Raw genomic sequence first — 26,373 nt, 5'->3', positions numbered from 1 at the left:
GTTAGTCTTGTAGTTCATTTAAATAAGGCCTTTGTGATAATGGTGTATATATGTTTTCTTCCATAGGAAGCAGTTTTGAGCACTCCACAGGTTAAGTACACCAATGCAGATGTTAAAGGTGCTTAACTTGCCCCTGTCCACAGGTAAAGATCTGATGCTCGGGGTCCCACTGATTAAGAATATTGGGTTTCCCCAAGACCCCTGTATTAATGCAGTTGTAGCGTGCATGCATCACCATCACTGCATTCACGTATGTACCTCACATGATGTAATAGAGGATTTGTTTCGGTCTCATAGAAGTGAATGGAGAGGTTGTCATGCAGCATGCCCACTGCTGCTCCCATCACAGTAGGAATCTGAGGACTCATGTTTTTGTGATAAGCAAGGGCCCCCAGTGATCAGACACAACAAGTGTAGTTTGTGGTAAAATCCTCATAGCAGCATGTCCTGTGGAAGAGTCTGGACTGTTGTGGTAGGTGACGCTAATGCCTTGATTTCAGTTTCCTCTTCGCATCTCTGTGCCTTTTCTTACATTCCTACAGAAAACATGGGGAAAAAAATTACAAATGAAGATTAACCTGTGAAAAATTTTGTTAAAACAAAAATGTATTGGTCTATTTCCATCATGTATTTTCTCGGAGTATTTGGGCATTAACAATTTTATGTGCACATGATCATGCTCTATAGACTAAATTCATGCAATCTATTCTTTATAACCAAAGATTTCGGAAAGAATAGATTGCATCAATACCCGCTACAGCATACTATAAGTATGGACTATGATGTTTTATAAAGGCAGTGCATTGTTAAGACAGTGTACAATAGCTACTCCAACTTCTAACTGCTGCAAATACCATGGTCACCTCAAGGGGGCTGAATTTTAGGCTACATGCAGATGATAGGGTCAGCATGTTATCTATTGTTATCTATTATAAGCATTCTTTTCTATGGCTCTATACATATGACCATGCATTAATATTGGTTCATCTGGGGGGGCATGAACACAACTCAGGACAGAATCTATTTCTGTCCGTTTCGAGGTCCAGACTCACTGAAATGTATGTGGAGGGCACAGATACCGCCCATGTACTGTCTGTTATTTTCTCACAGACCCCTCCATACAGACGTATGCATAAAATGGATTACACAAGCCCACAAAAAAGATTACTAAAGACTCAGCCTATGAATAAGCCGTTGTTTTTATTCTCACCTACACCAAATAAAGGGTTGTTATTTCCAAAATAACTAATGTTGGCCCATTTGATCCCAGATACCAAAGAGTCCATAGCTTGTGATTCATTCATTTTAACTGCTACTACTTTGTATACTCATTTGCCACTTCACAGACTGAACCTAATGGTAGTAAAGAAACAAAACAAAACCTGAATTCACTGCTAACAAATCCGTTCAGTCAAACTCATTCCACACGGCACGGTTTCTGATATCATCATGTTGTATATCGTTATGACTGTCATTGTAGCAAATGCTAAGTAATAAAGGCGTCTTCAAAAGAGCATTTTTCACAGCCTGCTCTACAAACTAACATGCTCCATGATTTAATGACCACATGAGGGAATGAGCGGCGTCTCCTGCCAACAGTACTGCCTGCAATGTTCTAAACATCTGTTAATGCTTGTACCGTATAATAATGTATACACGGGTAATCCAAGCTACAACAGACAGAAAATGTGTTTAACCTCTACATAAAGTGTGGGAGTGAACTTGAGATTGATGCACAAGTACAACAGAAAGAGATCATGCTAGTCACCAGTTTGAAATAATTAACCCCTTTAGGTCACAGTTTAGTGTGGTTCTTAAAGGGAACCTGTTTCCCCGCAACACCTTGGGGCTTTTCCCGTGGAAGTCCCCACCGCAAGTGACAGCTGAGGCTAAACAGCGTCTGAAGGGCAGGAATCGGGATGTCACCTGTGATGTCCGTGAGTGACCTCCCACATCCTTTCTGCCAGAAAAATCCCAGGGCACCACAGGGACAGGACAACGGCCTGGGACACCGGAAACAGGCAAGTATAATTTTAATTTTCACCTTACCTAGCCTGCTGATGCAATACTAATATACCCTGCACAACCCCTTTAATACTTACCCAGCGGTTGTGCCTTGACTCTTCAGGAAAGCCAGAGGAGTACATCTTGGCTTTAGAGCACATGCGTCAGACCTCAAGTTCACTTAAAGGGGCTCTATCATTGGGAAACATCATTTTTAGCTAAGCACATCCTTGAATAGCCTTTAGCAAGGCTTTTTCACACAGACCTTTTCTATGTAAATTGCTTCAGTAGATTTTGAATAAGTCCGTTTTTATTCATATGTTAATTAGCCTTCTCCATGCACCGGAAATCTCACCGTACACCCTCTGCTATTCTCTGTGTATGTACAGGCTGCTGTGCTGGTGACTCATCTCTGCTGTACATACACATAGAGCAGACAGTGCTCACAGACACTTCCGGGTGCACGGAGAAGGCTAACTAGCATAGGAATAAAAAAAATGGACGTATTCAAAAACTACTGAGGCGATTTACATAGAAAAGGTACGTCTGGAATAGCCTTTCTAAAGGCTATGCAAGTATGTGTTTAGCTAATAAAGACTTTTCCCAATGATAGAGCCCCTTTAACAGTAAGTAACACATTTTGCTGGGAGCACTACAGAAAAGTCTGACGAGACTCATCTCTAGGAAACTATAACGGTTTTCTTTGTTTTGTTATTTTTTAATGCAATCACAGAGAATTTTGCAACAGGTCTATTTGGGACATTAAATCCCTGATTCATAATGATCTGTGGATGGTTTAGTGATCACTGGTTCTCTTTAAAAGAATACTCCCTTATTTTCAAATTGCTTCTGAGACTATTAACTGGGCACAAGTCCTAAGCAGTAAGGTGGGACTTAAGATAAGAGACAGTGTGGCACTGTTAGGCCGGGTTCGCATGATGTCTTTTGGCACGTAATGTGGCATGTAGACGCCACGGGAGCTTTTGCGGGCCGTATACGCTCACATTGATTTCAATGGGAGCCGGGACTGTATACGTGGCGCTATTTTGCGGCCGCCGCAAAATCACAGCCACAAAATAGCGTTGCGTATACAATCCACGCTCCCATTGAAATCAATGGGAGCGTATACGGCCCGCAAAAGCTCCCGCGGCGTCTACGTGCCACGTTACGTGCCAAAAGACATCGTGTGAACCTGGCCTTACGCACGGCTTCCATACCTGTGGAGCTACAGCAGCCATGTCAATTTGGTGTGTGCTATGCAGTTTCCCCAAACTTGTTTTTTTTTTGTACAATTATGCCCTGTAGAAAACTTACTGGACTGTTCCATGACAGATTCTCTTTACAGAGTTAGCCTACACTGTATTGCAGCCACCGACACTTTCGTCAGCAAGTCTTACCTCCATAAGGGTGTCTCTCATGTCATCCCAGTCTCTTGCCTTTTTCTCAGAATTTTCTGATCGGATGAACATCTTTGGACCCTCTATATAAAAGATATTTCCACATTAATAGAAGTCATGTGCTTAGTAATGTATTATAATAAAAAGCCACCGACAGAAAAAATATCAAACAAAATGTTGAAAGTCACTAACCTTTTAACCGTGTGTCATCTTTCACAAAAAAGAAAAACCTGACTCCACTTCTCTCTAACTGTGAGCTGCAAGAGATAGAAATTAAATGTTCAGATTACTAATCTCTATGACACAAGTTCTATCTACATTATATCTCTCAAATTTGCCATGACTAGTCAAAAACATGTGGAGTAAGGGGACCTGCTGAAATGCAGGAGTATCAGCATTAAAAACAATGCAGTACATATATAATAGTGCAGGTATACATCCAATGACCACTTGGTACACATTTATGGAGTGTCATACTTAAATGAACTATACAATGCAGAATATCTCATCTGCAGGGGATTGACTGCCAGGAGTCACTGATTCTCTGCATTCAGTAAGTCTGCAGCCAGGCTGAATGTAAGCAGGTCACTTAGTAGACAGGACAAATCCGCACTCCCATTCCCTTCTATAGGTGCACCAGAGATGGCCTAGAGAATGGGAAGTGAATGGGAGCAAGGGCGTATCCCGTCCAGTAGTGGCACACCTACACTCAGCAGGGCTGCAGACTGGTTGAATGCACAGCGGGGATGAAACACCTCCATTTTCAGCGGTCACACCCTACACAATCACACATTTATCCAATAACCTATGAATACAGGATAAATATAAGTTAAGCAATTTTGAAGCAGCTTTATTAAGCTAGGCAGAGCAGTTATAACCTGCATGACAGCCATATTGGGATTTAGTGATAGGAGTGTCACCTTGTATTGACTGCTGATACAGCCGTGTCCTCTTCTTCTTCTTCTTCTTCTCCTTCAGAGCTGCTGTCCTGGAATCTGGGGTCTTCTTGCCAGGCCACTTTAGCTGCTTTAATAGTTTCAGTCTTATAGGGCTCTGCAAAGATATGTATTAACCGTAATATGATAAGTGTTGACATACATGGGTCACCAAAACTTGTTCACAGAATGGCATAGAAACTGTAATATAGAGAATTCACTTAATATATCAGGTCTGTTAGTGTCTCTTAATAAGTTAATAATTGCAACCAAATACCTTTAGCAGTGTCTTGAGTGATTTCTGGGTTTCTCTGGGAGCTCCTAGCATCTTCTGCATTTGTTTACATGGGTACCTTCCTCTTCTGTTTTCCTACAACTACCATTATGAGCTGTGCTTCACTCAGAGCTGGCTCACACTACCTCCCTCTTTCACTGCTTCTCCCTCCCTATTGCCCTAGCTAACCTGCCCACTACTAGCCCTTCCCAACTAACTAACTCATACTTACCTGTCTTCTGGCCCGGATCTTAAATACTATAGCAACTTCTTGCAGCTTCTCTTTTCTAATAAGACATTTATATTTCCCCTTTTTTCTGTTTTACCATCAATTCCATTATCTTTGAGCACAGTATCAGAAGACCAGCTAGAGACAGTACCAGCTCTGCTGGCTGGGACTACACTGTGATTATGCTCTCCCTTCTTATATGCTCATAAACAGGCTAAGAGACCAAAAGTATACAGTTAGTGAGGCTGTACTGTGATCTCCTTCATGATAACTGTTTGACCAGAACTGCTTAATCATTTGCAGTAACTGTGGAAGAAGATAACTGGGAAGGAACCCCACCCCAGGAAAACTCACGGTGCAGTCTATATAATGTCATGATATAGGATCTGCTGAAGCCTGTTATGAGTGGCACAGCTCTCCATAAACTTGTCATTCAGTCCAATTATGAGTGAGTGTGTGTGAGTTAGATGTCCCTTGAAATGCAAATAAAACAATACCCAGCGCTAGGAAATGAGGCTGTCTCTATAATTTGCTACGTAACTCTGGAAAATGCTAGCTACTCTGATGTCTACAACTCCTGACAAATTTCTGGACAGCGAGATCTAGGCCCTCTTGGCAGTGAAGTGTGTGGAGTTCCGATTACATGGATGGAGACAGACGTTTATAGTTCCCATAGAGTAGCTACTCTTGTGGCTGCTACTAAGGACCCTATATCCAGGGGTGCAGAGCGCAAGGAGAGGCATTTCTGCTGTCGGGTTTCCAGCAGTCAGCAAACAGGCAACTTGCAGACTCTGTTCAAGCAACCAGTGGGATAGCAAGGCATTTTTCCTACTGGTCGCTTGAAAGAAGATCAGCTAAAAGCTACCAATGGAAAAATGAGATGCACAAAAACACTCAACAAATAGATATATAGAGTGCGAGAGAGATGGGAACATAATATACATAGTGGACTCTAGTGGATCTTCAACTATTACATAATAGTTTATGTTAGAAAGCTTGCTAGGATAACTGGACTAAACACACTGGACTCCTGTGCCTGCGTTGGTGTATGTTTTATAGGAGGGTCTCAAAACAAATTAAATGCGTTATATGTTTTAATATACTTTTTGTGAGATTCTCAAACAGAGAAGAAAGATAAATACCAACTTATATTGCTCAAAGAGGGCTTTTCCCAGCAAATACAATATTCCTATGATTTATTGTGATGTGTACAGAATCTTCTTTGTATAACAAGATCCATGAGGTGTGTAATCTTACCATCCTGAGGGACATTCTCCTCTGTACTTGTTCCAAAGAAAGAAAATTTGAACCCCGCTGGCTCCTCCATCTGAAAACTGAAGTCCACATTTGACACTGAACTCTCAACTTCCATCTTCTGAGGTTCCTCCACTTGGTCCCATGTTGTCTCCGACTTCTTTGTATCTTCAGGTTTTGAAGCTCCAAATACCTCTTTAAAATCCACTTCTACTTGATGGAAAATCTCTTTAGAGACTTCAGGAAGTTTTTCTGCTTCCAGACGTTTCTTCTTTCTCTCCGCTTTGCTGGCGGAACAAAAAGAAACCCACATGCATATTTTAGTCGCAAAAACTGGATTTCTTATCACCAGAAAATAAAAAAAAAATTAAACTGCAAAGCAATTTCTGGGCAGTGTGATATATAGTAGGGTAGGATTAACTGAGAAAATTAATATACATGTCATTAACTAGTGATTCACGTATCCCTCTGTTCACTATGGACGTTGGCGTCCAGTGTGCGGCCCTACTCAGGACTACCTTGAAAGCCTTACCTGAAGGAACGTGCAAAGAGAAGCTATCGATCACTGAGTAGGACCACCCACTGGAGTACAAAGCCCAAAATAAGAGGCGGTTGCAATAAATTTAAATGATAAACCATAATAAGCAGAGGCTAGAGGAGGTAAGCAAACATAAACAGTGTTACTCACTTCTCCTGGGCTCTGGCGTGACCCCTTCTATTCTTCCACTCTTCTGATAGATGTCAGGCAACCGCTGAGGCCTGTGGTTGGGCCACAGAAGTCACATGGGTCACCCGTGACACTTGTATTTATGCATTACTATACCATGTGACACAGGCCTCAGCAGTCCTTGACGTCAGGCAGAAAACCGAAAGAGAAGAGGAAGTTGTGCTGGCGCCCAGGGGAGGGAAGTAATACTGTTTTTTTTATGTTGAATCACCTTCCCTGGGCCTCTGCTTATCATACTCTGAGGTCTGAAGTGACCCCTGAGTATAAATAGCAGTCTAGGTATGGACAAATCTTGCAAAATTCATCCAACACATACTCGTACTTAAAAAGGGAAGTTTTTCCAAAAAGATGTGCCCTAAATAATCGCAATGAAGGTCATTTAGTTCATAATCGCCCAGGCCTTCTGAGGACACATGTTGAAGGAAAGCTGTACTTTAAAAAAAAAAAAAAAAAAAAAAAAGCTAGGAATGGACTTAGCAAAAGGGAGAAGTATAAGCACTTCCTTTAGATTTTCCCATTCCTTTTCAAGCACTTTTCCATACATTTTCCAATTAAATGTATGGACTGGATTTTCAATATCAGAAATTTTTGCAGCAAACCTGAAACATGTTAATATGTCCTAAGGCTGAGGACACGGGGTGAAAACATGGCATTTCTTCTGCATGCTGAGTATATACATTTTTCAACCCTCCCCCACACCCAAAACAAGGGTGCAAATTTTCTAAATCTCATTTCTACATTGATGAAAAACTTCACAATGGATAACACCGTGTAGTGTTTATTTTTTTGTTTTTTTTAAAAAAGCATGTCAAGAGTATGAAGATGCTTGTTTTTTTATGAGGTTTTTTCCCTATAATCTAAAATGAAGATCAAGAAAATCTCAAAGCTTGTATCAGAAGAGGAAGCTTTCAGTTGCATGACAAAAAAAAAATGCAGAGAACGACAGTTTGGAAACCTCAGCAAATACACAATAAGAAAACACAAGTATTTATATTCATTATTATCTAGTGATTCTGTATGAGAGTCCCAAAGCACCTGGAGCTCTGCACAGGCAATACACTCACTTTAATAATATTTAGGCCAATTACCTTTCTTTTTTCTCTTCCTCTGCTTTTGTCTCAAATGTTGCATGGTCCTCCTTGGTGGGATCGTACTGAAGAGCATTCAGATCTCTGATGGGGAAAAAAAGGAAAGTTTTAAAGTTTTGGTTAAACAGTTGATGTAAAGTGAATCTGTTACCTGGAATGGGGACCCTAAACTAGCAACATGTCCTTATACTTTTTGTGACCCTAGTCTTGTCCATTCAGCAAACACTAAGTTTTATTCTGCCGGAGAGGAGTCATGACACAATGAAGTAAGGTGTACTCTCTCATCAGAATAAAACTTTTATTTTCTGCTGAATGTAGCAATGGACAGTACTATGGTCATCAGGTCTGGGGCCCCTAAACCCCAGCAGAATAAGAACATATTGGTGGTGAGCCCCAAACCTGGGGAAAGTTTCCCTTTAAGCCTTTCTAAAACAAGTCTGGGCTCCTGATGCTAGGCGAACCTTCTCTTACTATTAGCACCGCTAGCCTAACCCTTCTGGTAGACCTGGTTTATCCGTGTGTTACATGTCTGGCCATAAGGGATTCTCATACTAGTTTATTTAGAACTGGAATGTGAAACTAATCTCATGAGGTCACCCCACCTCTACTGGCCAGTCATTTCACACACCTACAGCCAAAGGATTTTTTTCTCAAAACAATGTACCCAACTATTTTTACACTATGGAAAAGTTTATAGAAAAAAAAAAAGTATATTTATAAATCTGCATAAACACATTTCTCTAAAATTCCAGTTTTCTTTCTAATCGTTCTGTCTAATTGGCAATTACAAAGGCCACTCTATTTGGGGAAAGAAATGATTTTCCCAGTTAATTACCGCCAACTCTAGTAAAACATAGGGACGTCTAAATATAGCGTGGAGACAATGCTTATCTGGTTATGACATTTTGGGAAGCTATTCTGGCTGCAGAAAAAAAAATCATGTCATGTACAGTCCAGCTTTACTGAAGATAAGATTTTTATAACAACCAAGCCTGGAGCATTAATTTACTAAGAAAGAGACCATTAAAGAGAAGGTACACGTTTTTGACATCAACATTATTAGCGGTAACCTGTGACCCTGACTCACAGAATGCCATGTAGTGGAGGGGCAACACGGTGGCTCAGTGGTTAGCACTGCAGCCTTGCAGCGCTGGAGTCCTGGGTGTGAATCCCACCAGGAACAACATCTGCAAGGAGTTTGTATGTTCTCCCCGTGTTTGCATGGATTTCCTCCCATTCCACAAAGACATACTGATAGGGAAAAAAAATGTAAATTGTGATCCCTACATGGGGCTCACAATCTACATTTAAGAATGCCATGTAGTGCTCCTCTGCATGCCATAGCCCCTTCTCTTGTGAGTTTAGATGTATAATTCTGTGATCAGAAATATTCCATTTATCACAATGGAACTGTAGGTCTATATTTAATAGTGAACATCCTTTTTAAGAACCCGTTTCATTACCAAGTCACACAACAGTCAGTCTGTAATATATAACTAGTTACTGTATAGTAATCTATACTGGAGCACAACACTCTCTCTTACTTAAATTTCTTTGCTTTAGCTGCCTTTTTGCTTGTTGGCTGAGACTCTACATGAACATTAAGGATGCTCTGCAAGATGTCCATGTTCTTCTTCTTTTCAGCTGACAGGCCATCAACATCATCTTTATCCGCCTGTGATTTCCCCGCTTGTTCTGTAAGCAGCAATGTATTATATATTCATTACTTATCTGTACAGTATTTTTCTCTTATATAAAGTACATGAATTACAGAAGTTCAGATGGATTACAGAATGGGCGAATACTCAAGTTTAAAAATGCTTTCCTTCCAAAGTATTTGCAAAAAATAAAAAATTACAAGACCCTTTTGCTAAAGTTGGTCATACAGGAGATAGTGATCAGCTGGGAGCCACAACCGAACCATACATATTTACTATCACATGGAGAAGGGAATAAGCTGCTGTCCAACCCTCCCACCATGGCATTGGTTTATCTCTCACAGGTACACACACCTGAGCCTGCTTTTTGCAGTTTTGGACATCTGTAGCAAGACATTCTGTCATAAGCTTGAATGCAATTAAGTGAATTACAAGAACACTTTTGGTTCATTGCTACCTAATCTATCACAGTCTATCCGAGAGCCAGCAGGCGTATGATTTATGCCAATTGCTGCTGCTCGTCTCCATTTTTGGAGACATAGGCAGAGGAGAGCTGGAAAGGAGCCACTTCTCCATGTGCTTGACTCGTGAGTCTATGACTATGTTGTCAGCACTTCAGAGTAAGGCCTCAATGCACACGACCGTAATTTTATCCGAAATGCCATACACTTCAATGAGCCCATACACATAGCCGTTGTTTTTAGGCTGTCTCCAGGCCAAATTGATGAGCTGCAAAATATGGAGTAGGTCCTATACCTGTCTGTATCTGCGGGTCCATCAATTAATTTTTAATGTTTAATTTCTAATCCATATTTCATCATGTCATTTTTACTGACCCATAGACTACACAGTCATGTGCATGGAATCCAAAGCTGGTAATGCACAGCAGGCATAACTACACACTGATGTCTGCAACATTGGGGATTACTTTTTTTTTTTATTTACATCTATTTTCTGCACATTCTGCATCATATACAGTGTAGTGCTTAGATAGCTGTGTAGGCAATAATGGAGATAGAAGGCACCTGCATCTATAGCTTCCTATGCCTGTATATACATACTGGAGCGATTACTCAACTGCTTTGCCCAGGTAATTATTTTCCGGCCCTATAACGTATACAGTAACAACAGAACGAATGAGATTTTTTCAAATCTCATCCACATCCCATAAACTTGGCCTGTGCCGCAAATTTTAAACCCACAGCATGTCAATTTATACTGAGGCTTTTTCTCACTGCTTTATCTTTTTCAATGCAAAAATAAAAAGTCAAAGACCTGCTGTGATCCCTGTAAGACTCCTAAGCGCAGGTGCTTTTCGCAGTGTTAGCTTTCAGACAAAGTACCTGTTCAATTTTCACGATGAAAACTCACTAGTGACGTCATTGTGTGGGAAGTCAGCCTAAAAAGAGTTTCCCCATCATAGCAGGTAGCATAGTAATTCCCTACACAGCAGATAGCTGGCAGCACTGTCGTAGCAAGATACTGTAGCATTCTACGTTGAAAATACTATCTGTATAGTATTCTAGCATGGATATATTATTTAGTATGAGTTGTTAAGCTCTTCTTACCCACATCTTCCTCATCCTCACTACTCTCTTCTAAAAATCGTGCGTCCATTTTGAACCGTTCATCAGTTCCAAAGCGGGACTGCAGCTGCATGAGCTGTGGAGAGAGAAAAATAGAATAAATCAGGAAGAGCTTAAGAAAAAACATGACACTAAAGAAAGTCTTGGGCATCACAAACCAAGACCAGTTATTTAGAGGGAGGGGCGACTGACCTTCTCTCCAGATCGCCCTTCATATTGAGTCTTTATTTCAAATCTTTCTTCATCTTTCTCTTCTTCATCATCAGAATCTTCTCCGCTGCTGTCAAACAGCTTAGCTTTTACAGGTTTTGCTTTCTATGTGAACAAAATTTTAAAAAAAACACATTAAAATTCACATACAAAAGACAAAACACACCACAGCTACCATTTCTAAAAAGTCCTTGTTAACATGAGCAAAACATTTTAATGGACAATTAGACGATTCCCTTAGGTTTACCCTCACTTATGATTTTACTCTATTGCTAAAAAGCTGTGACGTTACTGTTGTCACCCATCTGTGACCACTTTAATGAAAGTATGTTGTAAATGGGCAGTTTTCTTCGATATTTGAGAACCTACATTGTCACTATGGGTGTTGCTTGTGCTTGCTTCTTCTTCCTTCTCACTTTCCTCCTCAGATTCAGAATTAAACACAATGTGTTTGCTCTTCTTTGCAGATTGGGCATCCTGAAATGCAAAAATTTTAACAAGTTATTTATATTCCACAGCTTGAAGAGCGCTAACATATTCTACATATATCCTGCGCATCTGAAAGTTGTACTCCAAAAAAAAGTGTTAATAGGCTAGACAAGCATTGTGACTAGAGAAGAGCGAGTAGTGAAATATTCGAGATTCGATATTCGTTTCGAGTAGAGCCTCAATATTTGACTACTCGATGGAATATCAAATCCTTTCATAGTCTATGCGAAAAAATGCTCGTTTCAGGAGAAACCACTATTCGACTAAAGGAGAGTCACCAAGTCCACGAGTAGCAAGAGGAGAGTGTTTAGGAAGAGTGCTGTGCAGTTAAAGCGCACTGACCCCATTATAGTCTATGGGGTCCGTGCGCTTTAACAGCACAGCGCTTGCAGTTGCGCTGATATTCTGTTCGGGGGGTCCTCCTGCGGACTCCTTCCAGACGGGAGGCAAGCGCTAATGTGAAACGGCCCTTAACTTGTCCTGCAGAAGCAGCATTGATTGGCCGAATGCTATACATTATATAGCATTCGGCAACTCAACGCTGGTTCTGCAGCAGGCTCGTCCTTGCTAGTCAGGAGAGTCAATGCATTCCTATGAGAAAACGTAAGCTCCCTCGTAACAGCAAGCTGCCAGCTCTCCCAACTAGCAAGGACGAGCCTGCTACAGAACCAGTGTTGATTTGCCGAATGCTATTGTATAGCATCAAGGTCCCATACAAGGTCCCATATAGCAAACATGTTGCCAGCTTTACTGTGACAGTGTTTACCAGGCAGCCTTCTATCAAACTTTTTCCATGTGGCATGAATATTTAATTTTAACACAGTAAAATGACATACATTGTCTGTTAAAATATCAAAACTTGCATGATGCTAAAAATGTCACTGAATTCTCTCACCATTTTAAGCAGAGCTCCTTGAATGGCCTGTTTCTGCTGCTCCCGTTCCTTTCTCCTCTCTTCCATTGCCGCCAGTCGCTTCTGATTATCCTGAAGCTGTTTGGCTTTTGACCTTGTTTGTTCCTTCGAGCTTCTCTTCTGGGAGACCTTTGCTTTGGCAACTGAAGATGTGGAAGAACTTGACTCCCCATCACTGCTCGACTCATCACTGCTACTACTACCACCATCATCATCATCATCATCATCATCACTTGAGGTCTTCTTAACCAGTTTAGAAGAACTGACATCCCGATTTCTGGAATCCTGCTTTACTTTACTTTCACTAGATTTACCATTTGCTTTTTTTTCCTCCACAGCTGTAGGTTGACCACGTGACTCTGGAGAAGATACAGGGGGTTTGGTCTCATTAGAGACTGCTAATAATGACATCAGTGATCCCAACCCTTTAAATGCTGGAGGTTTGTCAGCAGGATTTTTTTTCTTTTTTTGTTTAGGTTGATCATTTGAACTATCTTCACCATCATCGTCATCTTCTAAAAGAGAAGCCACAATGTCATCTGGCTCTATACCTTTTTTTCTCTTTAGATTTCCATTTACGGCTGTGTTTTTTGTCTCTTTCTGTATTTTAGTTACTTCATTTTCACCATCACTAGTGACATCTATTGTGTCATCAACTGAAGAGGATTTAGAAACAGATTTTTCTAAGGGCTTTAATTTTCTAAGGTCTTGAGTCGTAGATCCACTTTCACCTTCTGAATGGGATACATTGCTATCTGAACTCGACTCATTACGACAGTTACCTGGTTTTGTATCGGTAGAATGTAAATCTTTTAATTTTTGCTTTTTTTCCACTGGTTGCTCGCCATCCGACACCTTTACAGTATTACGCTGCACACATTTTGCTTGAGCAATAACAATATCAGTATCTGCAGAGTCATATTCCTCATCAGATTCACTATTTTCATCTGTGTTATCACTACCAGTTTGGTTGGCTCTTTTGGCAAGAGCCTCAAGGTCTCCTATTGACAAATCCAGCCGGTAACAATTTTGCATCATGGACTCGTATTCTTCATCAGAATATGAATCGCTGCAGTCTTCTGAGTGCGAGTCATTGCTCTGACTATCCTCTTCTGCTCTACTATCTCTTTCATCTTCGTATTCGACACGTTTTTTTAAGCTCTTCGGTCCTGTGGAGACCACTTTACTATCTAGTTTAGCTGAAGAATTGGACTTTTCCTTCTTAACACTATTGGTCGTTTTAGAAAATGTGATAATCTCATCTGTATCGGCAGAGTCATAGTCATTATCATCTTTAGTGCTACCGTTTGGTCTCATTTGTTTTCCGATTTCCTCTGTCCAATGTGTTTTGTAACTGGGTGTAAAAGAGTCATCTACAATTTCTATATGGGAATCTTCAATATGTCCTCCACTTTCTTTTAACATTTTCTCCCTTTCAATGAGTACTTTAAGTTCTTCTTCAGAGTCATAGTCATCATCAGACATACTGTTAATACTTTTATTCCCCGTATACCCACGGCTCCTGTCTTGAAAAGTTTCTCTTTTGTGTTGGGACTCCAAGGTGGCTTTAGCATTTTGAGGGGTGGTCAGAGGAGTTCTCGTCCCTTTCCCTTTTTCGCCAGTTTGACTTGTATCTAAATAAGCATTTACTTTGCTCTTCTTTACTGGACTCTTAAATTCAGGAAATTCTCCCCTACGTTTTCTGCTTATATCATCATCTCCACCATCCAGGTGCCATGTCAGCTGGGATACAGGTGTTGTCTCAAGTGATACGTTGTCTAGTTTTTTAATGTTATGGCAATATTTCGAAGGGTCATATTTCAAGATGTTTGTTGAGTAAAGGAAGACAAATTGTAATATAAGAATAACACATACAATAATGCAGTAATAGTTATGAATCTGCTTCATCCATTGCGAAAAAAACAAAAAAACAGTTAGAAGGGAACCAGTCAGCAGAGTTGTGATTATCAAGTCACTGACAAGTTTCTGCAGGGCTTGAAAATACTTTCTAGAGATGTCCCTATTAAAAAAGAAAGAAAAGAGAAGCCAAAAGACCATTGCCCGCCACTTTCTACTAGCTATCTAGACGGTGCTGCAGTAGTGACTACACACAACTGTGATCACAATCACTCTTCCTGAACAGATGTCTGCACTAGCTCTGCTGAGTGTGATGTCAATATGGTAAAAGCGGATGTGATAACTGTGACAAACACACTGCTGCTGCAGCACCACCCGGATAACTAGTAGTGATCGTCCTGTAGCTGACAGGTTCTCATTTTAACGTCTATATACGATATGGTTCTAACAATTGGAGTGAGTGGTGGTGGTGGGGGTGCATTGAATTTATCATGCCTCTTGAGCCTAGTTTCTTCTAATTCTGCCTCTGCACCCCCCATTTTTTAAAGTTTTATAGCAAATATCTGATGACAATAGTGGAATTAACTTCTTGGTTTTCAGCTTAGTGTAGCAGCTCTCTGGATTTGTACAGAGATAACAGAATCACTGCTCAAGAAACTGTTCTAGCTCTTATCAGGGCTCAGCAACTGAAGCCATTAGGCAGAGAAAGAGAATATAGATAGCCAAGAACAGGAACTGAGTCATCATCCCCATCAGAGAGGTGGGTCTGTAACCTAGGCATGTATACTGTGAAAATCTACTTCTTTTTAACTTGGTGGTGTTGTATGGAATGTCGTAGTTTATTTTGCTCTTCCACACCTTTTTTGAGGTATACTGGTGTATACTGTTGTGGTATACTGGTGTATACCACACAGATGGAGGCCAGAAGGACATTCTTTTTGTCCTCCATCAGGCTAATATATCCCAATAGCCATGTTAGTATGTACTTCTGGACCTTTCTCAGTGTACACTGAACGTACATCACACATGGGATACAAATATAGACTGTGGGGAATCCTATCTTAAACAACTAATGAAAAACAAATAATAACCTCTATCCTGTTGTTCATCCATTCTTGGAACAAATAGTCAGCATGACAATTCTTTGTACCATCTGTACATATATGAGAAAAAGCAGGGTTTGTGCCGGCAGCCGATATTCTGACCTGTTAAAGACTCATTGCTACAGGCAGCCCATCAACAGCCTAATTTCTATCTAGTTGAAGTTGAGACATTCGGGCATCCAAAAGATGAGACAAATTGCTATATTATACAAAAAAATAAATAAAAAGGATATCTTGCTTTGTTTGCTCCCCTTCAAATGAAGCACAGGCAGGACTCGTCCATATTTGCTCACCACCCAATTCTAAAGGAAAAAAACAACAAAACAACATATTAAAGCAGAAATTCTTCTCACACCTAATCTTCTGTCAGTTTCATTCTTATTAAGCTTCTTAAGTTGAGCACTGCAGTACAAAATCCAGCTGCTTCAGACGTCTTCCAAATAAACCATTCTTAAGTACGCTGTTGAGATTGGCTCTCCAAAGCCGCTCGGAGTAAAGAACAGATGTCATGCAAAACAAGTGAAGCAACAAGAGATACACATGGGCAATTTTGTTATTTTACTTGCTCTAAACACTAGCATTAGGGCGGAGAAGCTTGTTTGTTATAAAACCTGTTACCAAATTGCGTTTTCTGCAGTACTTGAAACTTAAAGGAAAACGGTATCACAAACCTGTAAATTTCACTCTTTAACAGCTTGGGATACAGGCCTTCATGCATTTTTTTGGCTTTTGGTCTGCGTTTGGATATTAATTTTCAATTTAGCATTTTTTTTTAAAGTTTTCTCATGTTATCCATGTTTATTTTAAAAACATCTAATAATCCTACAGTTCTAATTGTGACCACAAAACCTAAAATAATCTGTCATTGCTTTTTTTTCTGAGTTTGGACCATGGGCCTCAGGCCTGATTCACATCTGTGTTTGGTAATCCATTCAGGGAGTCCACTGTACATCAGTCTTAATGATCCTAATAAATCCCCCCCCCCCATTATGTCTGAGGCCTGGTTCACATCTGCGATTAATATTCCCTTCGGGGAGTCTGCTTGAGGACCCCCCCTCTCATAATGGAATACTAAATGCATTAAAAGCAGTTAGCAAAGAAACCACAGAGTCCCCATAGACTGTAATGGGGTCCATGTGTTGTCCACGTGGTATCTGTACAAATTATGCGGAGAGAAAAGTACTGCTTATAGTACTTTTCTCTCCACATGATTCCTGCAGACACCACGCAGAAAACACCCAAACCCCATTATAGTCTATGGGGTCTATGTGGTTTGTTCGCTAACTGCTTTTAATGCATTCAGTATTCCATTATGGGGGGGGTCCCCAGACTCCCCGAAGGGAATATTAAACGCAGATGAGAACCAGGCCTCAGACATAATGGGGGGAATTTATTAGGACAAAATGCTAAATTCTCCGACTGGTGCTAACTGAGCCTGAATTATGAAGAGATGCCTCCCTCTTAATATTTCATGTCAGGATGAGGCTTCGCTTTTTTGCAGTTTCAGATTATGTTTCAGAAAGTCCAAAATCAGGCAAATATATGTGAAATAAAAGATCACTTCAATAGTCACAAGCCCTCATTGCTAGGCACGTCAGGTAGTTTTCTATCTAAGCCACCTGCAGTCCATGAGCTATGTGACTGTATTGTCTATGTCCATCTATATTCTGCACAGCTTTCACACTCTCTGGCAATACTCCCCAGGAGATTAGGCATTAATTAAAGTAAAAAATCATAATGAACCAAACTCAATCAGCAAAATGTCATCACACATAGTATTAACATATCAGTAAGAACAAGGAAAAAGAAAGAGGAGTATTAGCATTTCACAGATGACCTGCCTTATGATTTGGAACTTCAGTGCCCGGTACGGCTGCTTTCATCTGAAAGTCAGTGACACCAGCTTTTTCTAGAGACTGCAGAAGGTCATTATGTAGGTGGCTTTGTTCCTTCGGTTTCTCTTTCGCTCTGGCTGCTTGTCTCTCTTGTTCCAGCCTGCAGAGAACAGAAAATAACTATTCCCAAAATGCACTAGATGTATATAGATACACATGCATCCTCCCTAGGTCTCATTTACAATAACTAGTGTGTTTCTAAGCCAAGATCTGCCACATCTACTACAATACTTAAGAGTAGGACTGTCCTGTTATTGGGAGTCTGTCAGCAGGAGAACGGATATCAAACTAATGACAGTATTTTGTAGAGTGGTTTTTACACTTTCAAAAAAAAATCTCTTATTCTGCATCAATGAGTGTTTTATTTTTATGCAATTTAGCAAAAAAGGGAAGTGGGAGCCCATAAAAACAGCTCTGCTCCTACATAACTTTCCTGGAGCCACTGCTATACAGTGGATGAGGCTGCGACTCTGCTCCTATTACTTGAACAATATCCCCATCCACTGCAATAGGGTTTGAGCGTTGGACCCCCACATATCAGATACTGAAGATCTAACTGGATAGGTCATCAGCATAAAATATGCACTAGGGGCAAGAAAACCCCCTTTAATACATATGCAGAGCCTTAGGCTGTTATTGCCAGCTGTATTTGTGCAGATCCATTAACAGATACAGGTTTGTTTTAATGACAACTACACGCTACTGTAAGCAGAGGTTCATAGCCTGCTGAAGGATACAGTATACAGATCAACTGTGGATAAAGTGACATTGAGACTGATGTATTTCCATTTTTAGATATCTGCATTGTATCAAGCAAATAAACACTTACTTATGCAAGAAACTTTCCTTGGCCATTTCTATCTGTAATACTCCTCCTTTCCACGTTGTCTTATTCAGGAGAGAAAGGCCTATAAAGCAAATGAAATGTAACAGGGTTGTGGAATAAATTAGAGACCACAACTACTAAGGTCACACGGCGTCACAGTTCTAAAGCACATACACAGCACTGTCTATACATACAGAAACTCACATTTTTTTAGGTCTGCGTCCGAGATATTAATGTTCATGTAGGCAAATGTCTTTATAGGAGTACCTGAAATGAAGAAAATTGGAATATAACTGTAGTTGGAACAATGCAATGTGAGATTAAACATGGGTAATGTTGTAGGCAAGCATGCATTGAAGGTGAGTCTTTAAAGAGGTGGTGGGTGTCAAAAGGACACCCCCTATCTGACAATGAACAAAAACTGAACTTAATTCAGGAGTATCAGGAGAAGCTACACAGAGGAGGCGTGTAGAGGCATTGCTATAAAGACTGGGTCTCCCTGTCATTACATTACAGTAAAACTGCTGCTGGAAGACAGAGTAAATTAGCTACCTAAAGGGTTTTATATATATATATATATATATATATATATATATATATATATAATATATTATATATAACAAATATATATAATTTACTACTTTAATGCTTTAAAATAGACTAATATTCAAAATATTGAAGTGCCCGCGTGTACGGCTCAGAATGAGCTGAGCTAGCCGTACACGCGGGCACTTCCCATTCACTTCAATGGGAGCGCTCGTAGTGAAAAAAGCAGCCCATTCATTTCAATGGGGAGCGCTCGTATGCCGGCTCCTATTGAAATGAATGGGATCTGCTTTATACGCGCTGATTCTGAACATGTTTTAACGTTCAGAATTAGGCAGCGTATCAGTAGTGTGAATGCACCCTAAGGGTGTGCTATTCTTTGGTATTCCCACAGACCATACCAACAAGTCACCAATTAGTTGGCTCCAAGCCTAACAAAAGGCACTGGTTTATCTTACATACCCTTATCATCTTTCCGAGAAATGATGTCCACTTCATCCACCTTTCCAAATCTCCCAAACCTTTCAGAAAGTTCCGCATCCGTAACAGAGGGAGTGATGCCGCCAATATATAAGCGTTTTAGCGTAGTCTCCATGTTTCAGATATATTTCTAAGATTGAAACACATTTAAGGGGTTATACAAGGTAAACACATAATGGTCTAAAAATATGTTATTCATTTGAAATTATAAGGGCCAAATAGCACGCCTCCAACACAGATCCGCAGCTCTGAGCATACTGTAAGCAGAAGAAAGAAGACAGTTCTTTACACTTTGAAGTTGCCTATCTATGCTATTACAGCTCAGAACTGTACAGTAAATTGTACATTCATTGCCTATGGATATTAAAATAAGACAGCTAGGAGGCAATTTATTAATCTCCTAGCTGCCTTGCCAGCACCTCAGAGCCCTACAATCTCACAGCAGAGGGGCCGACGTGGCGAAAGAGGAGTCTTCCACAGTCCCTTAAACACGGCATCTGTGGTATTAATCTGCAAAAGCATTTTCCCAGGTCTCAGTTGTGTAATACAGCCAGAATCCAGTAATACTGTGGCAGGTACCACTCTGTGCGTCTGTACTATTATAGAACAGCACCAAGCTAAAGGGATTGTCAGATCACATATACTAGTGAGACATCAGTCCAATCCAAAGTATCCCCCAACTGTCATTAAAACACTGTCATGCCACTTTGTATCCACTTGCCTTTTTCTGAGATACTGCAGGACCTGCCACTAACGTCAATAGTAAAGTAGTATTGTCATGTGATAAAATGGCAGAACACTTTCCTAGCACCGCTGACACTATGTTTTAGTGACTACTAGACTTGGAAACTGATGGCATATAATAGAGACATACCATCAATGCCTGTCATGAGAACATTATATTAAAGGGGCCAAATCACCAACTCTACTGCCTATTTTTTTTTATTTTTTTTACAGCATGAGTTAAACGCTGACTTCTTCATAAATGTCCGACTGCCATAGTCAGACAAAAGGAATAGATTCTTTAATTCATTAAACTGAATTCCTATGACAGTAAATATGTAAATGACACATCTAAATTAATAATACAATTAATCATTTTACTTTATTTTACTTTCACTTTAGCCAGAGATAGTAATTCCAACTCCATCAGTTTTCCTCCGAAATGGTACAGAAAATCCAGAGAGGGGCCTGATGCCACCTGTTATTCCATAGAATGAGCCAGACAGAACATGAATTATGATCTGACTCTTTGACTGGTCTAGTGCTGTCTGACAACTCCTTTATGAGTTTGATGGCCGCTACCACGGCACAGTACTAGACTAACTATGAGCAGTTCAACTTGATTTGTGTGTCATCTAGTTTGTTCTAGTGTTAGTCAATTACGGTAATCAAAAATACCAGAAAGTCAACTCAATCGACATAAACTTACTCACATTGATCATTTCAATTATTTACCATTCTGTCTCACACTGCCATTGGCTAATGGATGTGTCACTTACAATTCGCTATCCAATCACAATTGCCGATATGCGAATAACTGAAACAAATATTCAGCAGCACGTCATATAAAAAGGGGGCACAGCATGTAATAAGGGGAGTGTCCTAAAATAATTGTTCATTAATCGTAATCTAGGTAGGGTGTTCAATTAATCGTCATTTTTCAATTTGTAAAAATATTTAGCGACACTAGAACTTTTTTTCCCAAAATCTTTTTATTTGATTTATTTTTTGGTTTTCATCTAAGTGACATCCAATCAACTGAGCAGGATTTGACAGTTGACCTAGTACCATGTTGGCTTGCATGATACCTATCCTAGTGCAGATCCTAAAAAAATAAAAAAGTACCCCGTGCTTTATGGTGCTTTCCTACAACTTTTCTGCACCATTCAAGAGATGACTGGAGCCTTACACACATGTAATACGTGACTAGAGAACTACATGTATGTAATATGTGCTTAGAGCCTTATTCTATCACTAGAATCCCTTTTTTAACTAAGAATTAGAGATGAGCGAACACTATTCGAAATGGCCGTTTCGAATGGCACGCACCCATAGGAATGAATGGAAGCGGCCGACACGCAGACTTTGCCAGCGGCCGGCCGCTTAACCCCCTGCGTGCCAGCTGCGTTCATTCATTCCTATGGGTGCGTGCTATTCGAAACGGGAGTTTCGAATAGTGTTCACTCATCTCTACTAAGAATGCATCGGAACAGCCTTAAAGGGTATTCCCATGTACATAATTATTTTTAAATTTGTAGATAATTCAAAGTTAAACATTTTTTTGAAAATAGAAGTAATTTAATATTTTGCAGAGTTTTAAAGATATTCTCTAAATATCCTGTGGTCACAAACGTGTTGTCTTGATCGGCTGCCAGTGGATACGACCATGAATGCAGAACCTTTCTAAGGTCAGAAAATCAGCTATGATTTCCTTGTTGTGGCCGGGATATCTTCTGATACATGTAGTGTCCCTGCCTGATAACCCAGGTACAATAAAAAAATCATGGCTGGCTTTTTGACAAGTGCCAGACCATAGAAAGTTTCTGCATTTGTGGTCGTATCCACTGGCAACCAATCAAGACAACAGACTGTCACCACTAAAATGGTTAGAGGAAAGCTTTAAAACGCTGCAGAACTTTTAATTTCTTATATTTGCAAAACTGTTTAACTTTTAATTATCTACAAATATAGATATGATTATGTACATGGGAGTACCCCTTTAAGAAAGGCTTTTCTTCCTTTTCTTTTTCTGCTATGCGCCACTGTTCCTGAGGAATTTCTTCTTTCTTCCATATGTAAATGAGTTTTCAGACAGCACAGGGGGCGTCCAAAAACTCTCCAGCAAGGCCTCTGTCTTCTTCTGCCGTCAACTCTTTGCCGCATCTTCATCCAAAAGCGCCGACTGTGCATGTCCGTTGGCCATTTTCCTGTGGCCTCTTACACAAGCGCCTGTTCGGCTAATTACATATGGAAGAAATAAGAAATTCCTTGAAACAGCGGCGCGGATCAGAAAAAGAAAGGGTACTATTCCGTTATCGGGCCAGCAGCAGCGCATTTCAGCACCAGCTTTCGGGACAGCAGTTCAGTTCAGCAGCGGGAATTACAATGACATCCGAGGACTGCTGGCCCGATGCTTGTGCCCAGTAGCCAGTACATCAATGACCCCCCCTCCATCTCCTCCTCCTTCCAGTGCTGCCCCCCAGCTCTCCTTACATCTACCCCGTACCCTCTCCCCGCCACATGACTAAGCCGATGCTGGCCCGATGATAGAGGCCGTGCTTGTGTGTAGTAGGCAGTACATCGATCGATGCCCTCATCCTCCTCTTCCTTCCAGTGCTGCCCCCCAGCTCTTCTTACATCTGCCCCGTACCCTCTCCCTGTAATAGGCCTCACCGTAAATCTTGAGCAATGAATGCTACTAGATAGCCGCCGGACGCTGCAGAAAGTTTGTCCCTCCGGCTCGCTGTAGCTCACCGTTCCTATAGTCGGCGTGTTTCTTGTCAGGGCCTGGATTGAGCCCCGGTGTCTTTCCTTTCGGTCTCGGTACTAGCGCTGAGGTGAGGCCTAGTCGTGTGGCGGGGAGAGGGTACGGGGAAGATGTAAGGAGAGCTGGGGGGCAGCACTGGCAGGAGGAGAAGGATGGGGGAGGGGGGTCATCGATGTACTGGTTACTGGGCACAAGCATCGGGCCAGCAGTCCTCGGATGTCATTGTAATTCCCGCTGCTGAACTGCTGTCCCGAAAGCTGCTGCTGAACTGCGCTGCTGCTGGCCCGATAACGGAATAGTACCAAAGAAAGTTTAGAGAAGATTAGCCTTATGGCTGTTCCGACGCGTTCTTAGTTAAAAAATGAATTATAATAATAAAATCCCTTGAAGTATTTTATGATGTCTGGGGTAATAATTCAGATGATATTACAATATACTGCCATATACTGATACCTTGCCCATACAGTCTAGAACTTCCATATGATCATATTGCCTTTATCACTGCGTTCAATGCAGCATGTACGCACCATGTGAACAGACAGAACACGCTCCCGTGCACACAGAAATCTACAACAAGTAACGCAAAGTAACATAAACCGCACGTCATTGCTATATCTGGATATCCAACAAGATAACCGCAGCGATCTTACCCTCATGTAACACACGCCTTATAAGATCTCGCCATAAAACTCACATTTGCACTCCTGTGTCCCGGAAAATGAATCCTCACCGGAAACAAGCGCAGTACTACGACGTTCCGCTGTACAAAACTGCCCTCCTGCATATACAAGTTTTCTCCCCCTTATCTGACTAGTTTCTGCCGCCGGTTTCGCTCAGGTGACCCCGTAAAGTCTATATTTATTCTCTAACTTTATTAGCAATTGTCTTTATTAAAAACTGAGACGAGAGACTCGGGCACAAGATTGCTTTACTACGTATCAGACCGGAAGGGAAGCTTCAAGCGGCAGCGCACTGGATCAAACCATTCTGTTCGAGTTTGTAGGGGATAACAGGATTAGTTTTCTCGTAAGTTTTCCAGTAACAGCGCAGCCGCTGTACATATGACGATTTGTTTCTCATTTAATTTCCCTGTACGTTTTATTGGCCTATGTTTCCATTGTCTGTTTTTGCGGAAAAAAAGTTTTGTTTTTTTTTGCTTTCCCGTTATCGCGCGGCTGTCTGCACATTGTAATGGCGCGCTTAATTTGAACAGTAATAGAGGAGTGAGGTGAGTGCTGGGGATGGTGACAGGACTGAAGGGGACGAGCTGTGCATGAGGGCTCTAGTCCACCATGAGCATATATTGGTGGCGGCCGGCAGATAATGGCGGGAACGCAGAGGAGGGACAAGTGGGCGTGGTCTGTCCTGTAACTCCATTATGTGACAGGAATTGCAAAATATAAATATTAGAAAAAATGTGCCTATCATATTAATAAGTAGCGGACACCATTAGCAAGTGACTTGTTGGAGAGTCTGTCATGTTTTACGTGTTTAGCCATTTTTTATACATGTTGGTCTGTGGGAAACCTCACACGTGACGTCTTTTCCGGGGGTTACACTCCCTTTTGAGAAAGCCCTTCCCTCTTTGGGGTACAACATGCGTGCCATGTCTCTTTTTTTGTGACAAGGATGCAAAATGTGCCAGTCGGGACCCTTATAAAGTGCGATGTCACGTATAGTATGACTAGGAGCCCAGTGGATGTAGGAGTTACTCTTCTCACGTCCGGGAGCTCATGCCTTTATGCACAAGCCTACCACATATTTCCATTTTCTCCTTTGTTTTATCAGTGATGAAGCAGGCCATATACATTAGATTTTGGACAACCAGAATAGGACTGGCAGACATGGCAGGGTTCAGCTTTTTCCTGTCTGTCCGTGGGGATTAATTGAGCAGAATCGCCTCATTCTCATGACAAGTTGGACCCCCCACCAGTCTGTAAGCAACTATGACTGCTGTGGTGGCCATATTCTACTAGAAGTGAACGGGGAGAGCCATGCATGCACCCTAAGGGCTAGTTCACACATAGTTAGGTGTTGAGGAATTTGGCCAGGAGAAATTTTTCTTCAGAATTAGGAAATGGTTTTTTGAAGTGTTTTTTTGTTGTTTTTTTTTGTCATGAGGCGTTTCTTGGAGCGGTTTTTGAGGCGTTTTTAGTTTTGGGTGTTTTCCTCCAGCACGATGTATGGACCTTGAAAAAACCACTAGGGGTTTTTGAAGCGTTTTTCTTTGCCAAAAACCACTAGCGGTTTTTATGCCTCTCATTGACTCCCGTCGATTTTTGCAGGCGGAATCCGACTGAAGAAGGTCATTTCTCTTCTTTTTTCCGCTAGTGGAAAACAAAATGCTAACGGAAAAAAGAAATCTAGCGGTTTTCATAGGACTATTGTGAGGCGGATTCCACGTCAAAATCCGCGCCATTTTGCCCCGTGTGAACGAGCCCTAAGGGTTGGTTCATGTCTGCGTTGATATTCCATCCAGGGGAGTCCGCATGGGGACCTCCCCCCCCCTAAACGGAATGCCAAACGCAATTGCAAGCGCTGTGTAGTAAAAGCACAATGACATAGACTATAATGGGGTCTATGTGCTTGCCGCCAGATCTCCGCACAGAACATGCTGACAGGAAAGTAGTTCGCAATCTATTTTCCTGCCCGCATGATTCGTGCGGGCAGCGCGCAGGAAGCACACGGACCCCATTATAGTCTATAAGGTTCATGTGCTTTTACTACACAGCGCTTGCAATTGCGTTTGGTATAGCGTTCGGGGGAGGGGGTCCCCATGTGGACTCCCCGAATGGAGTACCAAGTGCAGATGTGAATGAAGGGTCACTCTCAAGATCAGTGGGGCCTGCATCTACGGTATTAGACATATCCAATCATTGTTCCAGCATCTGTCACAGCAATTTGTATAAGCCTGTGTGAATATTAGTTTCAAAAGTATTTGTTGTATTATAGCAACTAGGCACAACATAGTGTGAGGGGCAGAATACCTGTATAAGTTAAGATATCAATGACATATCAAATTCAATCATAATATGGCATTAAAAGAAAAAGAATACAGTAAATCATCAGGGTAACAATAGATACCATTGGATATTATACAACGAAAACATGAGAGAAATAAAGCCTCACAAACAACCACTTTTATTGATCAGCTTCCACATTTATGGGCCTTTCACACAGCTGGATTTGCTAGGGTATAATGTGGCTGGCACCTCTGAGGGAAATATAGTATTACACAGTGGCAATTCAGCCACATCTGGCACTGCTGCTTATCAATGGATTTCCACTCAGGCTCATTAACTCATGGAAAGAAGTCCTAAGCAGGGAAGCCATATGGTATCCATATGCCCTCATAGTTTTCCTGATGGCTCTAGTATAAAAGGTTGGTGGAACATACCTATCATCAATCGAG

The 26,373-nt window shown here is 41.1% G+C and overlaps 2 protein-coding genes across 7 annotated transcripts in view; one reads left to right on the top strand and one right to left on the bottom strand.

The window, feature by feature from the left end:
- On the bottom strand, window positions 1-23,669 carry NOL8 (nucleolar protein 8). 2 transcript variants are annotated; one of them, XM_075286798.1, is made up of 17 exons: window positions 23,656-23,669; window positions 19,454-19,601; window positions 18,650-18,712; window positions 18,449-18,527; window positions 17,566-17,719; window positions 15,958-16,026; window positions 12,747-14,591; window positions 11,732-11,839; window positions 11,345-11,467; window positions 11,135-11,228; window positions 9,453-9,603; window positions 7,909-7,992; window positions 6,097-6,380; window positions 4,322-4,454; window positions 3,594-3,658; window positions 3,402-3,484; window positions 1-536 (listed from the first exon to the last, which is right to left on the bottom strand). In XM_075286798.1, the coding sequence occupies exons 2-17, from the start codon at window positions 19,584-19,586 to the stop codon at window positions 483-485; spliced, it is 3,522 nt and encodes a 1,173-aa protein (XP_075142899.1). In that variant the 5' UTR covers window positions 19,587-19,601; window positions 23,656-23,669; the 3' UTR covers window positions 1-482. The 2 variants fall into 2 exon arrangements, with proteins under 2 accessions (XP_075142899.1, XP_075142901.1); XM_075286800.1 differs by lacking the exon at window positions 23,656-23,669 and adding an exon at window positions 23,564-23,614.
- A 208-nt stretch (window positions 23,670-23,877) lies between these two features.
- CENPP (centromere protein P) overlaps window positions 23,878-26,373 on the top strand; it is a 193,562-nt gene continuing 191,066 nt past the window's right edge. For 3 of the 5 annotated variants that reach the window (XM_075286873.1, XM_075286870.1, XM_075286874.1), the window contains exon 1: window positions 23,878-23,987. The gene's annotated coding sequence lies outside the window, so the exon portion shown is untranslated. Of the gene's footprint in view, window positions 23,988-24,116; window positions 24,190-26,373 lie in introns of those variants that run through there. The other 2 variants (XM_075286875.1, XM_075286872.1) reach the window with 1 other exon arrangement.

The sequence above is a fragment of the Leptodactylus fuscus genome, chromosome 9, assembly GCF_031893055.1.
Source record: "Leptodactylus fuscus isolate aLepFus1 chromosome 9, aLepFus1.hap2, whole genome shotgun sequence".
In the NCBI taxonomy this organism is placed as follows: Eukaryota; Metazoa; Chordata; class Amphibia; order Anura; family Leptodactylidae; genus Leptodactylus; species Leptodactylus fuscus.
The sequence above is the reverse complement of the archived record's forward strand: the minus strand, read 5'-3'. Positions and strand labels throughout refer to the sequence as shown.

What these genes read in the sequence shown, in the direction of transcription:
- NOL8 (XM_075286798.1), bottom strand. Translation starts at nt 19,586, where the DNA reads ATGGAGACTACGCTAAAACGCTTATATATTGGCGGCATCACTCCCTCT. An exon ending in CTGAAGTTCCAAATCATAAG is followed by an intron (nt 16,027 to 17,565) that starts GCAGGTCATCTG and finishes TTTTTCCTTTAG; the next exon opens with AATTGGGTGGTGAGCAAATA. An exon ending in AAGGGCGATCTGGAGAGAAG is followed by an intron (nt 11,229 to 11,344) that starts GTCAGTCGCCCC and finishes CTCTCTCCACAG; the next exon opens with CTCATGCAGCTGCAGTCCCG.